General features: G+C 56.8%; 6 protein-coding genes across 6 annotated transcripts; 5 read left to right on the top strand and 1 right to left on the bottom strand.

The window, feature by feature from the left end:
• Window positions 1-1554: 1554 nt before the first annotated feature.
• J7T54_004225 (Myb-like DNA-binding domain) lies at window positions 1555-3266 on the top strand (the record flags this gene model as incomplete). The annotated part of the gene is made up of 4 exons (XM_051507893.1): window positions 1555-1628; window positions 2026-3022; window positions 3071-3188; window positions 3259-3266. The coding sequence occupies 4 exons, from the start codon at window positions 1555-1557 to the stop codon at window positions 3264-3266; spliced, it is 1197 nt and encodes a 398-aa protein (XP_051360949.1).
• A 1267-nt stretch (window positions 3267-4533) lies between these two features.
• On the top strand, window positions 4534-5952 carry J7T54_004226 (cell wall glucanase (Utr2); the record flags this gene model as incomplete). The annotated part of the gene is made up of 2 exons (XM_051507894.1): window positions 4534-4639; window positions 4703-5952. 2 exons carry the CDS (start codon window positions 4534-4536, stop codon window positions 5950-5952), a joined length of 1356 nt encoding a protein of 451 aa, XP_051360950.1.
• A 1016-nt stretch (window positions 5953-6968) lies between these two features.
• On the top strand, window positions 6969-7700 carry J7T54_004227 (uncharacterized protein; the record flags this gene model as incomplete). Its single annotated transcript, XM_051507895.1, has 1 exon — window positions 6969-7700. One exon carries the CDS (start codon window positions 6969-6971, stop codon window positions 7698-7700), a length of 732 nt encoding a protein of 243 aa, XP_051360951.1.
• A 1885-nt stretch (window positions 7701-9585) lies between these two features.
• J7T54_004228 (uncharacterized protein) lies at window positions 9586-10764 on the top strand (the record flags this gene model as incomplete). The annotated part of the gene is made up of 1 exon (XM_051507896.1): window positions 9586-10764. The coding sequence occupies one exon, from the start codon at window positions 9586-9588 to the stop codon at window positions 10762-10764; it is 1179 nt and encodes a 392-aa protein (XP_051360952.1).
• Window positions 10765-10907: 143 nt separating this feature from the next.
• J7T54_004229 (uncharacterized protein) lies at window positions 10908-12763 on the bottom strand (the record flags this gene model as incomplete). Its single annotated transcript, XM_051507897.1, has 2 exons — window positions 10908-11479; window positions 11533-12763. 2 exons carry the CDS (start codon window positions 12761-12763, stop codon window positions 10908-10910), a joined length of 1803 nt encoding a protein of 600 aa, XP_051360953.1.
• Window positions 12764-15287: 2524 nt separating this feature from the next.
• J7T54_004230 (uncharacterized protein) lies at window positions 15288-15622 on the top strand (the record flags this gene model as incomplete). The annotated part of the gene is made up of 2 exons (XM_051507898.1): window positions 15288-15482; window positions 15542-15622. The coding sequence occupies 2 exons, from the start codon at window positions 15288-15290 to the stop codon at window positions 15620-15622; spliced, it is 276 nt and encodes a 91-aa protein (XP_051360954.1).
• Window positions 15623-15766: the final 144 nt, after the last annotated feature.

The raw sequence follows: 15766 nt of genomic DNA on the forward strand, positions 1-15766 counted from the left end.
GTCATGCTCCACTGTGTCCACGGTGGAGGGGCAGTGTGATCACGTGAATACGCGCTTGGGCAGGGATCCAAATCGATTGTGGCTGCCTTTTCGCTACCTTATGATGAGAAATAACATGGATCTTTGAGCGATCTCAAGATTAGCTCGCACCATGGTAGAAATCAACTTACGGAAGATGAAAGCTAATCGACTGAAAGAAGCCGCACACTGTGCTTAAGAAGGACACTGCGCAGACTACTACAGTGTTAAGCTCCAGAAGCACAGTGTCGCACACCCGTCGCGGCGCCCGTCCGGATCCGCGTCGCATCGGATTCTGGGGGAACATGGGACTGACCGGTGCTGGAGTGACTTGCGGCCGAAGTACCTCAACTAGACGATTGGTGTATACCCCATATGCTATAACGGATGGTCCAAATTAGTATAATTAGATATGCCAATGCTTTGAAGACATTTATTGTATCGTCCCTGCGTAGCTACACCAACTCCAGGCAGATAGACAGTGTCCAAGCGATGCTGATGCGTTGTGCTGTCAGCTGCTTGCGTCGCTGGCAGTTGTTGGCGCACGACATGATGACAGGGGGGTCTGGCTCTGCGCCACCTCCGCTACTACGTGTAAGTGCATCAGGGCCTCAGTGGTATAAAGAATTATATTTTCAATTAATTTTCTTCAGGCATGAATCACAGCTTTCGACGACGGCGCGGCACGATGCCCGCAGCATGCGCTGCTCTGTAGCCTCACGAATGCACTTATCGCTCAGAGATGGGGTCCCACTGTCGAAGCAACTTGAACTGAAGATCATCAGGCACAGCACTATCAATTGAGCCTAGCTTCAAGTCGGGCTGTCGCAAAATCTTGAGGTTATACCTCTGGGTGAGCGCCCCAAGTAACAAGCTTTTGTGGCCAGGATTCAGAAAGTAAATAGTCTGACGCCAGGCCCTGTAGTCGTTGTTGTCTCACCGAAAAATCGTGCCAAGGTGTATGCGTGTACGGCAGCGACCGAGCGATTGCCGTTGATGTTGCAGCCAGAGCACTTGACAGCAGCCCCCCGCGCTCCATGTGGCCGATGGAAGTTGGTCGCAAATTTCCAAGAACTCCTTGAAAAGGCTTCCGGAAACGACAGCAGTTGTAAAGTGAGATATCACAAATAACACACGATGAGAAAATCGTTGTGATACTGTACGTACAGTACAGTACAGAACACTCGTTGTGGGGACAGCTGGCGCATCTATCAGCACGAGCTGAGGGCACACTAAGCCTGATACGGAGGCTGGCGCGCATCAGTTGCTGGTCTCAGCCACTCATATGGCGTCCTCTGCAGCCCCAGCCCCAACTTCGCCCCACCGAGACCGCCGCTGAGAAAAAAGGTCACTGGTCCGTCCGAGTCTCGTCATGCCCCGTCCCGTCGTGGTTCCCATCTTTGCTCTCTTCCCCTCTGTCAACACAAGCATCAACCGTGTCACGCAGCGCGAACGCGCTCATCAACAATCAATCTCGCTCCGTCGAGCGTCAAGCGATCCTGCTCGATCTTTTCCTTGCCACGCGCAGCTCGCAGGATGGAGCAATGGCAGGTTGGCCCCGTGCCAGACTACGTCTACGCCAACTCTCCACACACGGGCAATGACTTGCAGTGAGTACCGACGATACTTTGCTTCCTTGTCCCCGGTACCTCTTACGCCATCAAACACCACCTCACACACTCATCGTCTCTTCTGTTGTGCCGCTACCGTACCGCACATATCCCATTGCCTACAACACTTTGCACACTTGGCAAGCAAGTGTTTGCTCGCTCAACTTGACCATGCGCACGTCGCAAACGACGTCGGCAAATTTCCTGTCGCCCACCTGTCGGGTATCACCACCTTCATCATGTCACCCCATTCAATGACACTGTCGCCGTGACATATCTCGTGCGCCTTTATGATGTGAACCTCTGCCATGACATCTATCTGTCCCCATTGTCCTGTCTATCACTCCCTCGCTCTCTGCGCGAGTATTGGCGGCCCAGAATGCTAACCGCGTCAAAGACAGCAGCAACATGGCTACCAAGGGGACAACATGGCCCGGCGGAATGACCAGCAGCGCATGGGATATCAATTTCCTGCGCAGGCGCCTAGCATGTCGCCACAACAGCAACAGCAACAGCAACAACATCAGCAGCAGCAAAATGCTGCGCCCCCTCAGCCGGCGAAAGGTCCAGCCCAGCAACAGAATGGGCCCCCTTCGCAACAAGCGACGCCCACTCAGACGCCTGCCCAACCGCCTAGGCAGCGCAAGAGACCTGCTCCAGGATCGACGCCCACCGCGCAGCCAGCTGTGATAGCCGCGCCCGCTCCTCCCGTCGCTCCCATGCAGCCGCAGCAACAGCACCCGCATCCACAGCAACAGCAACATACCCAGCACGTGCAACACCAGCATCCTCAGCACCACCAGCACCAGCACCATCCTCAGCACGCCCAGCGTCCATCGCCTGCCAGCCATGCGCAACACGGCGTGCACCCTCAACACCCACAGCACCCGCAACACCTGCAGCAGCAGCAACAACAACAGAAGCAGCAGCAGTCCCCTCAGCAACCCCAGAAGCAACACGCACAGCAACAGCCGCAGCAGCCGCCACCACAGCCACAGCAGCACCAAGCCCAGCATGTGGCGCCGCAACAGCAGCAAGCTCAAGTAGCGCCGCCCGCCTCACAGACACATGCCCAGGCGCCACAGCAACTTGGCCAGACCCCACAGCAGCCGCAAGTCCCTGTCCAAGTCACTGCAGCCCCAGCGCCCGCCGTGCCTGTGATGGTAACAGTGCCTGCCACGGCGGACGCTGCGGCGGCCGCTGGCCCGCCGCCTGCCAAGAAGAGCAGAACGAACACGCCCTGGACGCCGCAAGAAGAGCAGCGGTTGAAGCAGATGCGTGACGCTGGCAACAGCTGGGCTGAGATTGCCAAGACGTTCCCCGCCCGCACAGAGGGCTCGGTCAAGAAGCACTGGTACAAGGACATGCACTACGCGGAGTTTGCTGAGGATGAGGTACGTTTATGTGAATGCCATGTCGAGCTCGAGCTGACCCTTTAGCAGAGCCAAGCTTTGATGCAGGCCATCAAGGAGTACGAGAACAACAAGTGGAAGGTCATTGGCCAAAAGGTCAGCAAGCCGGCAAAAGCATGCGAGCAGTACGCAAAGGAGCACTTCCCAGGTACGGACTCTGGCCGCCAACACGTGGGGTGAAGACTAACGAAAAGCAGAGCTATTTGCTAATGGCAAAGGGCGATAGAACCAGAGGCTGTTCGTTTTCGACAGGGTCCAACGCTAGCGAACTGTACCGAATGTCTGATGCTTGCTTATATGTACCGTGGGAGCTTCGTGGTTTTTAGGAAGTCGGTGGCCTCACCAGGCGTGTTATAACTACATACCCCTTATTATACCCGACATGGCAGTTTGCCCGATCGTGTCGAGACGGCACAGCGGCATGTCCAGCGCGATTGTGCGATAATTTCTATCCAAACATTTGGCAGGTTGCAGGTGCACAATTTCAATGTTTGAGTGCGGAGTTCGATGCTGGGCAGTTCCTCTTGTTTGACTGAGGTTTGCCTTGTCAGTGCCAAGCGGCCGCATCGCGAATACGAGCGTGCCTTGTCGTTGATCTTGCGCTAGTCCGAGTTGGGACCCACGGGAAGACACTGAACTTGTGAAGCCAAAGTCTCTCCCGCAAACTCTAATCTGTATGGTCCTAAAGGGGAACGAACTACTTTTAACGACAATTCTCGAGTACCAATAAACACGGCCTCCTTGACCCGTTTTGAAAAACCGACCTACAGCGCTGTGATACACTGCAGAGCTGCAGAGCAACAAACGTAGCGACAGTTACCTAGCCTAATTAGTCCTGGGTGTCTCCGCCCCTCTCGGCCCCCTGACGGTCCGATCCAGTCATGGCTCGTCTAGAGCGGCCCAATTACGCTGGGCGGCCCCAGGCGCGCAGCAACAGGCACAGTCCTCCTTTTCTCGCCCATCCGCAGCCCATTCATCATCCATTCCCTCACTTCATCACTTACGACCCTTTGCCAGGAACCAGAGCCCAGTGCTGCTCTCGTCATCACAGGCGGCATAAAATCCTTGCAGAGGTCATTCGCTCGTTCTCTGGCCTCGGCTCCCTTGCAGCAGTAGCCTCGGATCATCATCAGTAATACCGTTCGCTCGCTCGTTCCGCTGCAGATTCCTTTCCGAGACACATCCGCCACAGCTGCACTCCGCAATCTGACACTTCGACAACGGTCGCACGAGACGCCGAAAGAAAAAAAAAAGCATTTGTCCGAGATCGACTCACGCACGCGTACCGAAACGACTTATTACCCGTCGTCATCACGCGCGTGTCTCATCGTTTCATGCACACCTGAGTCGCATCAGCATTCCAGTCGCTCACAGGACTGTCAACAACAACCTTGGCTTCCGTCCTTTCGCTACCTACCTACGTTTGGCGGGTTTAAAACCTGTCCTGTGCTTTTCCACGCAACACTCTCTGGCCGCATTTTGCTCCAACAGCCATGCTCAAGTCTGTGGTGTTGGCAACGCTCTTGGGCGCTTGCTCGGTGCTCGGTGCTGAGTGCTCGCGCGACAAGCAGTGCCCCGAGGAGACACCTTGCTGCTCTCGTATGTCTTCCTTGTCTACCCACCGAAGTCCCAGGTAGAGAGGCTCCAGGCTAACAATGTCAGAATACGGCGAATGTGGTATCGGCGCCTTCTGCCTCGGTGGCTGTGACCCCACGGCTTCCTACTCGCTCGATGCCTGCGTTCCCGCACCCGTCTGCGAGAGCAAGGAGCTCGACTTCAAGTCCCTGAAGCGCGTGGCTGACATTGGCGAATACCTTGGCGACCCGACCGACTACGACTGGGTGGCCTCGGGCGAGCCCGCCCAGCACGACGGCAATGTTCTCCTCACCATGCCCAAGGGCAGCGTCGGCACGGTCATGTCGTCGACGACCTATCTATGGTACGGCAACGTCAAGGCGCGCATGAAGTCGTCGCGTGGACGTGGTGTCGTCACAGCCTTTATTCTCTTCTCGGACGTCAAGGACGAGATTGACTACGAGTGGATTGGTGTCGACCTCGAGACCGCGCAGACCAACTACTACTTCCAGGGCATCACCAACTACACAAACTCCGAGAACATCACGTTGGAGAACTCGTTCAGCGACTTTCACGACTATGAATTCCGCTGGACCCCTGACAAGATCGAGTGGCTGGTTGACGGCAAGGTCGGCCGCACCGTCGAGCGCGAGGGCACCTGGAACGCGACCGCTCAACTCTGGGAGTACCCCCAGACGCCTTCCCGTGTGCAGCTCTCGCTGTGGCCCGGTGGTGCGGAGGGCAACCCCGAGGGCACCGTCAACTGGGCGGGCGGCACCATTGACTGGAACCACGAGGACATCAAGCGCCTGGGGTACTTTTACGTCGAGGTGGAGTCCGTCAGCATCGAGTGCTACGATGGCAAGGACGGTTTGGGAACCAACGACAACAAAAGCTATTGGTACGACAGTGAGGTCGGCACCAACAACACGATTGTCGATGGGGACCGGGACACGGTCCTCGCCTCGATGCAAGCCACGGGTCTCAACATGGAAAAGGGGAAAAAGAAGACCGACAACAAGGACGACGATGATGACGACGACAAGGACGACGACGACAAGGAAGAGCCCAAGACCGTCCCCGGTGGCACCACGGGATCCACCGGCAACGACCACAGCGACGAGGGCGAGTCGTCGGGCGGCGGCGCTGGGACCAGTGGTGACGCCGGCGGCACGCAGCCGACGGAGGAGTACGACTGGAGCAACTTTGACCAGGGTCTGTCCTCGAACGACGATGCGGGCCAGAGCAGCAGCACGGACGGCGGCAATGCAGGGACAAAAGCCCAGGCGAGTCTGCTGGCCATTGTTGTGGCCGGATGCGCCCTGTACTGGCGGTAGAGCTAGGCTAGGCTTTATGAGAATGGTTTTATACGAGTCTGGCGAGGCTAGTGGCAGCGTGTGCATTTAATCTTTGTGTGAGGAGGGACACTCACGGCGCGACGACAACAACTTCGGCGCAGCATGATTCCGGCGTCAGGCTTGAGTTGCTTTTCTTGTTTTTCACTCTCTTTTTCCCCCGCTCTGGTAATATTCTTTCCGTCTCGGCAGTGGGGTTTTGGTATCGGCAACAAGTATCATATGGCATGCAGGTTATACAAGTACCAGACAATGCTTTGGCAGCCCACTTCTTTATTTAGTCAGGCAGGGCAATGAGGTCAAATCCAGTCCAATTTGAGGTTCGACACTCTTCCTTCTCCCCCAGTGTCATCCGACGGTGTTAGCCCCTCGATGGGTCAGCGTGTCCCATGCACACCGTACGGACTGGTCTTCTCCGTCTCCCTATGCTTGTAGCTGTCACTGGCGTGGTCGCTCTTAAAGAATGTGGTCACGGTATCGCGAGGTAAAGGTGACGTTTGTTCAGGACGCGTGTAGGCGAAAGAGGAGCTGCCGTGGGGCGCCTGCGGCCAGTGTCAGCTGAGACATGAACAAAGCTCATCTCTTTCTAGAAGGTTCACGTTCCACTTACTCAATTATGTGCGTGTGCTGTTGGAAGTCGGTTTGTGGGTTCAATACCGTTCGTATTTGTTTGTTCACGCCGTGCGGAAAGCGTGAGGATGATATGATGGTGGTGAAAGGAACCCGGCACGCGCCCCACCCTCGCCGGCGCGAATCTGTCCGACTCCAACAGCCCTGTTAGTGCAGTGCGGCATTCACCACTTGCTCAGTAACAGCTCAGCGGGCGCACTAAAAACGCCACGATTCGGGGTCCTCGTATCAGTTGCGCCGACGACGGTATTGCGTGAAGGGCTTACATGCTTCGAAGGAAGATAAATAGGATGGCATTGCCCGATTCTTGAGAAAGACTCGTATACCAAACAACATTCTGCATCTAGTACCACCTCACCTGCAACGTCATGTCCCTCACCATCCTCTTCATCGGCGCCTCCCTTGGCTGTGGCCGCTCTGCGCTCGTGACGGCCCTTCAAAATGGACACACCTGCATTGCCCTGTTACGCTATCCCTCCAAGGCCGACGACCTCTCGGAAAAATACCCCGACAACCTCATTGTCCGCGAGGGCAACGCCCACAGCCTCGAGGATGTAAAGGGTGCCCTCGTCCACCAGGGCCGCCTCGTCGACTGCGTCAACACGTCCATCGGTCTACGACCAACGGGCATGAGTCTGAAGCTGGCCGACCCTGAAGTCTGCACCAAGGGCATGCGGACGCTCATCGCCGCGCTCAAGGAAGTCAGGACACAGGGCAACCAGGGCCGTCCTCTCGTCTGCGCACTGAGCACGACGGGTATCTCCAGATCTGGTGTCCGCGACTATCCCGTTCTTATGTATCCTCTGTATCACTGGGGCCTAGCCGAGCCGCACGCTGACAAGCGGAACATGGAAGAGACACTGGCCGGTTCTGGGGAGCGGTTCGTCATTGTGCGGCCGAGTCTGCTGGTGGACACGGACTGTCCGGAGAGCGACGACAAGGTGCGTGTCAGCGTTGAAGATGCCAAGACAGCGGAATATGAGAAGATTGAGGTTGGATATACCATCTCGAGAGGTGCCGTGGGGCGTTTCATCACCACGAGGGTGCTGGAGAAGGGTGGGCAGAGCTATGAGGGCAAGGCCCTGGCTCTTACGTGGTGAAGGTGGTGTCCAGGTCCGAATAGATACCTATTTATTAGTTTTGTTGATTGCGGTTCGGCCTACTGTCGTTTCTCATAATTGTTGGCAGCTGAATCAGGGGAGCCTTGCCGTGAAGACGTTGTTGAGGTAGAACATGCCAACCAGAGCAAGTCAGTCCTAGTTTGTGAGCATGATGTCGGCGACTCTGCGACAACGAGAGCGGAGAGAAATAGGCAGCGATGGCCGAGGGATCTGACAGCCATGCACAGTGATCAAGAATCACCTAATTACTCTACGGTGAGCTGTTCGGTTGGATCGTCAGGTACGTACAATCTATCAATCAAAACCACAGCGGAGCTACGTACGTACGTGCTGGTGCTGGATTGGGAAAACATATTTGATCTCTGGCTGCGCAGAAATTTCGCCGATCGTAGCTCGTTGGAGAATGCGTCAATCAATCGGAGGGAAAACAGGTTCGGAGATGAAGATCGTCCATGATCAGACTTCTGTCTTTCTTCTCTTGTGTACGCGGATGAGCTGTCGGCACTTGTTGTCCGCACTTTGTCACGGAGTGTGGGGACGGAGATACTCTTTGATGAGTGTCACAGAAGGTAGCAGGGAAGTGCAGCATCGTGAGTTATTATCACAGGATTTGGACCATAGGCTGTTCGAGATGTTTCAAGGAAAGGCAGGGTGGAGTGTTTGTTCGCGTTTCAGCCGCCAGGCGAGATGTGAGGATCCATGTCTGCGGCCTGCCCAAGTGTGTTGCTGCTGGCAGAGGTAGCGTCCCTGGGAGAGTTTGGCGTGCGTGTGGTGCCGCTTGGATGGTTGCACCATATTCTACGCAGTGGTACGTAGTCTGGGAGCAATGGAGAAGGTCATGTCACGACGACTGGAGGCTGATTGATGTATGTCTGGCTGCCAAGAAAAGAAGCTGTCGACAGGCACGTACCGTGCGGTGCAACAGTGCGGACCACTCCCAGGGCATCACGGCACTGTGCGTCCCTGATCGGCACTGCGCCACCTCTGGTGGTGGTGTCTGTGGCACTCTGGTGCCTCTCAGCCAATCACTGCGCAGTAGGTGCCGCTACGCAAGACCGTTACAATCCATCGCGGTTCTCGCCCCCGATTCCCACGTTTCAACTTTCAACCATCAACCTTCACCCACCAACCAACCAATTCCACTGACCTCCGTCCCAGTCCACTGCCTTCACGCGGTCCACCACGTCGACTGGCCGGCCTCAGCATGAATGGAAAGCGAGCGCGGTCACCGTGCAATGCACAGCCAATGGAGCCTGCTGTCTGCACTACACCACTCCCTCGAACGGATGTAGCAATGGCAGCCTCGTCTCACCTGCTGCATTCCTCGCTCTCGCATGGTGTTGAAACGCGCGGACAAAGACCCGACGCTGTGGATAGCGCCGATCCTGCTATGTAGACCTTCCAGCCATGATCCATCCAACGTTGTCTACCGCCCGCCTTCCCTTTTCGAAGGATGATAGCACGAGCACGAGCCATGCCGTCACGTTCCCTCCGTACGCGACATCTATCTCCCTCTATCCGTACATATATTACATGGTTATCCTTCGTCTCTGTGCCTGGTTCATGATTCACTGGCTTCATTATCCATCTCACCTCTGTTTTGTTCGTTTCTGACGGCCCAGGTCCGCTCCTTGTGCTCGATCCGTCTTTGCTTCGTTTCGTCGTCAGACCTTTGGACCTTTTGACAAGGCTGCCTGTCTGCTCTCGTACTCTCATTACCGTGCTGTGCGCGTCCATCATCCCTTTCTTCTATACACCATTCTAGATCAACTTTACTCAGCAGGCCAGTCGCTCTCTTCCGCTCACAGAACGACCCTACACTCCAGCCATTGGCAAACAGCAAGCAGGCAGAGATACCGCCATCATGAGAATCCCCTTCAAGCCCATTGCCCTCGGGGCGGTCGCCTCCGCGCCCTTCCCCAGGTATCCCTACAGCAACAGCTCGGCGCCGCCGACCATCGTCATGTCAACGACGGGTCAGATCACCGTCGCCGCGTACACGGGCTCCGCCTTCACTCCCCTGCTCAACGCCTCCGTCCCCGGCGCGCCCACCTGGGTCGAGTTCGTCGAGCCCAACAAGCTCTACGCCGTGGACGAGTGGTCCAGCGACATCTACCTGTACCATCTAAACCTGCCGGCCGCCAACAGCACCAGTGTCTCCCTCAGCGAGCCCGTCGCCAAGGCATCGGGCTCGCTCGCCTCCGTCCACTTGGCCTTCAACCAGGACAACACTCGCATGGTCTCGGCAGCCTACGGCGGCGCCGCTGTCGACATCTGGGACACGACCGCCGACCAGCTCCGCCTTCTCACCACCATCAACTCGACCGGCAAGACGGGTCCCGTCTCACCAAGCCAGGACGTCGCCCACCCCCACCAGTCCACCAACGATCCCTCTGGTCGCTGGTTCGTCGTCAACGACCTCGGCACCGACGACATCCTCCTCATCGACTCCCTGGATGACGCATGGACACTCACCAGCACCACCGCCACCCCAGCTGGCTGCGGCCCCCGTCACGGCACCTTCTACCCCCACGACGCAGCCGCCGACGAGGCGACGCACTACTTTGTCGCCTGCGAGCTGAGCAACCAGGTCCTCGCGTACACCGTCACCTACACCGAGGCCGCCCTTGAGCTCACCCTCGCCCAGGAGATCAGCACCTTTGTCGACGGGACAGCCCCCAAGGGCGCCGCGGCCGGCGGCATCGCCCTGTCCCCCGACAACGCTCACCTCTACGTGTCCAACCGTCTCACGGGCGCGCCCTCGGACACCATTGCCACCTACGCCATCTCCCCCGCCGAGGGGACTCTCGAGATCCTCGATGAGACCGAGACAGGTGGTGTACTTCCACGCATGTTCTCCCTCTCGCCAGCGGGGACTGAGCTCTTTGTCGGCAACCAGAACGGCCCCGTCGGGGCTGCCGCGTTCAAGAGGGCGGCGGACGGTCGCTTGGCGGCCACGCCCGCGGCCAAACTGCCCCTGGCAGACTTTGGCGGCGTGCAGGGCAAGGGGCCTGCCTGCATCAAGCAGATCCGTCCTCTGTAGTCGTCTACGGGGGAGAGAAGGCTACAGTACATACGATATGAAAACATGGGTGCTATTATTGGACTTGCTCATATGGCAAGAACACATGCAGTGCGTGTAAATATCTATTACCATTATGTTACCTACCTGTACCTACATCCCGATTAGAACATTGCCACGACTACAACGACGACCACACTCAGAAAGAAGAGGCTGTCGACCTTGCCGGCTGCGCTGTCGGGCTCGATGTCGTTGGCTTCCTCGCTGTCGTTGCTGCTGATGACTGAGTCTGACTGTGCGTTTTCCTCTTCCTCCTGGGGCTTCTCCTCTTCTTCTGGGGACTTTTCCTTCTCCTTTTGCGGTTTCTCCTCCTCCTCCGTGGAGTCCTCGTCAGTCTCGTCAGAGGACGTCGTCTCCTTGGGCTTGGAGACAGTCGTTGTAGCTGAGTTCGTCTCGGTAGACGCTTCGGTAGACGCTTCGGTAGACGCTTCGGTAGACGCTTTGGTAGAGACCTCAGTAGAGGACGATTCTGCCGTAGACGAAGCCATGGCCTGTTGTTGGGTGGTCGTCTTGGGAGCCGCCTTGTCCGCTTTCTCGTCCTTGTCCTCACCAGACTTGGTGCTGACACCACAAGACCCCTTGATCCCCTCGAGATCGCCGCTGATAGCCTTCACCTGGCGGCCGCAGTTCTCATACTGCGCCATGAAGACGGTGTCCGACTCGAGGTCAAAGACCACTGCCACTGTTAGCGCACTATTCTCCCCAAATAAATCCCTCGCCAGCACGTACCATAGGCGGACCGTAGGAACGTGTCCCCCAGCAGGGCGTAATCCTCGCTCGACGCAATGCCCAGGTAGCACCTCGGATCGCCGCCGTTGTGGAAATGCCGAATGGCCTCCCGGTAGGGTACCTTGACCGTCAGGCCCCCATCAAAATCAAAGTCAATGGTCTCATCCTCGTCCACCAGCGCGCAGTCGACGTCGTAGTAGCCCGCGCTGTCCTGGCCGGACGAGCCCAGACCAGTGGCGATGCGCTTGACGACGCTCGGGGGCAAGAGCGTCAGCGTTGCGCCCGTGTCGAGGAAGACGGGCATGCCGGAACCCTGGACGGTGCTGCCGCCGTGGGAAATGCCCTCGAGCTCGACCCAGTACCGCGCCACGCCGTCCGGGCTGTCCTTGGCGGGGAGGATGGGCAGGGCGACGAGGGGGCCGGTGAACTTGGCCGTGTCGACGCCCCCAAAGGCGACGACGCCGGTGCCCTCGGCCTTGCTGCCGAGGGCGACGCTAAAGGCCTTGCGCTTCATGACGCCCTGCGCGTAGAGCTCGTCGAGGACGGTGGGGTAGTCCGTGTTGACGCCCTTGCCGTGACCGAGGCCGAGGACGCCAGCAAACTGGTCCTCGCTGTTGCGCGCGACGCCAAACTGCACTGCCTTGATGGTCTTGGCGCCCTTGTCGTCCGAGAAGGCCATGTCGTCCGTGTAGTAGTCGACCTCGGCCTTGCCGACGCCATAGTTCATCGTCTTGCTGTCGCCCGTGTCCTTGGCGGTCTTGGAGTCGTCTGGGTCGTAGTGCCCCACGGCAGCGCAAAAGGTGCGGTCCGTCTTGGACGTGAGGCCGGCGCAGTCCGGGTTGATCCAGAGCTCAAAGGAGCCCGTGTCGAGCTGGGCGTAGATCTGCTGCGCGGGGCTGCCAATGTACAGTGGCGCATAGTAGGCCACGTCGGAGCGGTTCTCTAGCTGGATCTCGAGGTTGCGTGAGACGAGGGCGGGCTTGGGCGCGTGGACGATGGGCAGGGTGAAGACATCGTCGTCGTCGAGCGTGGGCAGGTGTCGACGGTTCGCTGTGGGGATGTGCAGTGTGCTGTGGGAGGCTCCATGGCCGGAGGAGAGGTCCTCGTCGTCGAGGGAGGGCAAGAATCGGTAGTTGAGCTTGCGGTCGTGCGGCCCAACCTGTGGCCAGGCGGATACTGTGGCTGCGAGTGCATGTAATGAGAGTGTCGTGGTCCAGAACGAGAAATACATAGTATGGAGAGTACGATAGTCCCCTTGAGGATGAATTGACCGTCAAGGCCAGTGATGCTCGACCAGCGAAGCGAACGAAGCGAAGCAGGGCCGTCAAGGTCAGTCCCGGGAGCGAAGCGAGTGGGTGAAAAGTGAGTCCAAGGAATGACAGATGACGTTCAATGTCCTGTAGAAATGGTTCTCTCCAGCAACGAACGAGCGAATGAATGACAATCTGCGCAGCTGCAACAGGGAAAGACACTGGCTGGAATGAGGATGGGGAAGACGAACAAGATCGCCAGCGTCGAGGTCTCGAGGAGATGTCGGTCCCCTTTCCACTACCGCCACCACCAAAAGGACGCGCATCTATCTAATATCCACACTAACAAGTTACCAGATCTCGAAGAGCAGGGAAGCGTGAAGCCACCGGGATGTACGCGCAACGGTGCCCACCGTCACCTACCCAATCGGCACGGCGTACGCAACGTTAAAAGGAGAGGGCCCCTGTCCATCTTGTTGATGCTGACAGAATGAGCGTGTGGGAGGCTGCGTGTCGCGCTGGTCTCCTAACGGCTTCTTTTTGGCAACTCCATGGCTGAAACGCTGGGGCCATCGATGCGCAGTAGTGCGCTCTCCAAATGCTTTAAACAGTGGGTGCGCAAGCGACTGGAGGCTCAAGAGATGAACAGCAGAGCTGAGCGGTGGTGATTGGGAGCTCATGCGATTGTCCTGTCGAATGGTTGGCGTCTCGAGGCCCGAGGAGGAGGCCTGGAGTTGACACAGTGTCATTGATGAGAGAATGATCGTTCATCTAGATCACGCTCTACAAAGAGCGCCATCAAAGACGGCCCAAGTCACGTTTGATCCCTCGAGTCCCACTGCAAAAAGCCTCGATGCCGCCTGTCGGCCGCTGTTTGGCAATGTTTCAGGCGGCTCCATTTCATTCACCGCACTGATCAATTGACTGACCAGGACTCGGCCGTGCCTATCGGAGGTTTTAGGACGTCGGAAACAGCGGGTTATAAACTTGTCAGAACATAAGATGAAGTGAAATGGTGCTTGCTGCCTGTCTCATGTGTACTCGTTACCGGGTAAGTAGATTCTCAGATTGGACTTGTGAGGCCACACCAAGAAGACCAGCTGCCAGGAACCAGCAATACATGTCGTGTAATGTGGAGAGCGAAGGCAGTCTGATAAATGGCTAACTATCACTTGGCTTTTTTCTTTACTACGTACACCGCGTTGCGGCTACTCATACCGTTGCCTTGCATCTACTCATACCGTCGTCGCCTTGCGTCTACATATGACCACATGGCACTCGTTCGACCCTTGGAGAACGGACCGACGCAGTGGGAGCGAACCCCATCAATGGTTGGGTCTACGTACCGTCTTGTCATGTAAGTGCCGGTAGTGCTTATCAAACACCATGTTCAGCTCGGGGGTTAGAAGGTTAGAAGGTAGGAAGGTCTAGGGTAGGGCGAATGTCACGACTCACCAAGGACATGTCAGGGGCAAATGACATATCATCAGCTGGCGTATTATGAGCTATATCTATATGCACATGTACCGTCGAGTCCGTCTGAATATTAATCATTGATTCAGCGGCAAAAATGCTCCTTACTCCGTGAAAACGACCGTTTTGTAATTGATTAAACGAATCATGTTGGCCATTGATGTTGCAATGGGGATGTCCTGCTGCAGGTAGCAACTACAGGGTAGCCAATGAGCGCACCCATCCTCACGAATCACCCCCAGTCGTTTGTTTGACTTCAACTTCTTCTCTGGCTTGCATACGAGCCCAATTCCTACCCAATGCACCCCCTCCATGAATAATATTTACACCAATCGCCGTGTGCTCGATGCACGGCGCTCTCATGTTCATTGAGGAACCACTCTAATGATTCATTTAATGGACGAACAGCTGCATGCACGACGGCCCCCCCGCCAGCAGCACCATCTGGACCCCCTCCCTGTACGGATGTCCCATATATCATCGACATGTAGACTGTTGGTCAACGAGCCTGTATCAAGTCGATGGCTTATCAAAAGCAGCGGCCGTCGTCGAACAGAAGCACCACTGTGAGCGAAGTAGGAGGAGCATGCCAAGATGGCTGTTCTCTCTCTCTCGCAACACTGCCAAATTGTAGCAGACATCATCTATATAGCCTATGTCTGCCCAGCTCCAAGTTGACGATGCAAAGCAGACGCCTCAAAACAACAAGTGCGGCTCACGGACCCTTTTGGCAAATTCCCCCCTCCCACCCAGCCTCGAGTCCGGATGATTGGAATACATGAATGCTCTCACCCACGCCTTCTGCTTCGAGCCCTTGATCGCCTCACGGCCCTCATGTGCCAATGCGTGCATTGCATCGCGCATGCATCCGTCCGCCCGCTGCTCCCAAGGTCCCCATGAGGGACCGAGTACATAGTCGGCCCAGGCTCCCCCGTTTTCGCTGGCGTCCTCGCGCACAACTATGTTCATTGTGCATTGGTACCACCATATGCGCATATGCGCAAGCGCACATAACTCCCAGTAACAGATGGGATGTATATCCCTTGGAACGCACCGCCTACCGCTGATGGGGAAGACCCTCCATCGGACGCCCACACCGTCCTCTCGAGGCAGTTCTCCGAAAACGGCACGCGCAATGCCAACATACGCACCGGCCTCATAGTGGGTATTGTTCTGGGCGTCGCCCTGGTCGGCTTCGCCGTCTTCTTTTGGTACTACCGTGGCTCGGTACGCTTTAAAGAAAGGAAGAAGAAGAAGCACCGGCGGAAGCATCGCTATGGGAGCAGCACGAGCTCGAGGAGTTCAAGAAGCTCGGGGAGCTCCCGGAACTCCGCCTCAAGCAAGGGAGACGCTGGCCCGCCAGTTGATGCCGTGGCTGATGAAGCACCACCAGCTGAGGAGGAAAAAGAATGAAGCTGTCACTATTGTTTGTAAGTGATTGGTGTCGTTCGAGCTGAGCAACAGCGACTCTGACCGAGATTTAGGTTTTTATTTCGTCTACTGTACCTTGA

This window comes from Emericellopsis cladophorae (assembly GCF_022114955.1).
Source record: "Emericellopsis cladophorae strain MUM 19.33 chromosome Unknown NODE_37_length_229796_cov_116_624128, whole genome shotgun sequence".
NCBI lineage: Eukaryota > Fungi > Ascomycota > Sordariomycetes > Hypocreales > Bionectriaceae > Emericellopsis > Emericellopsis cladophorae.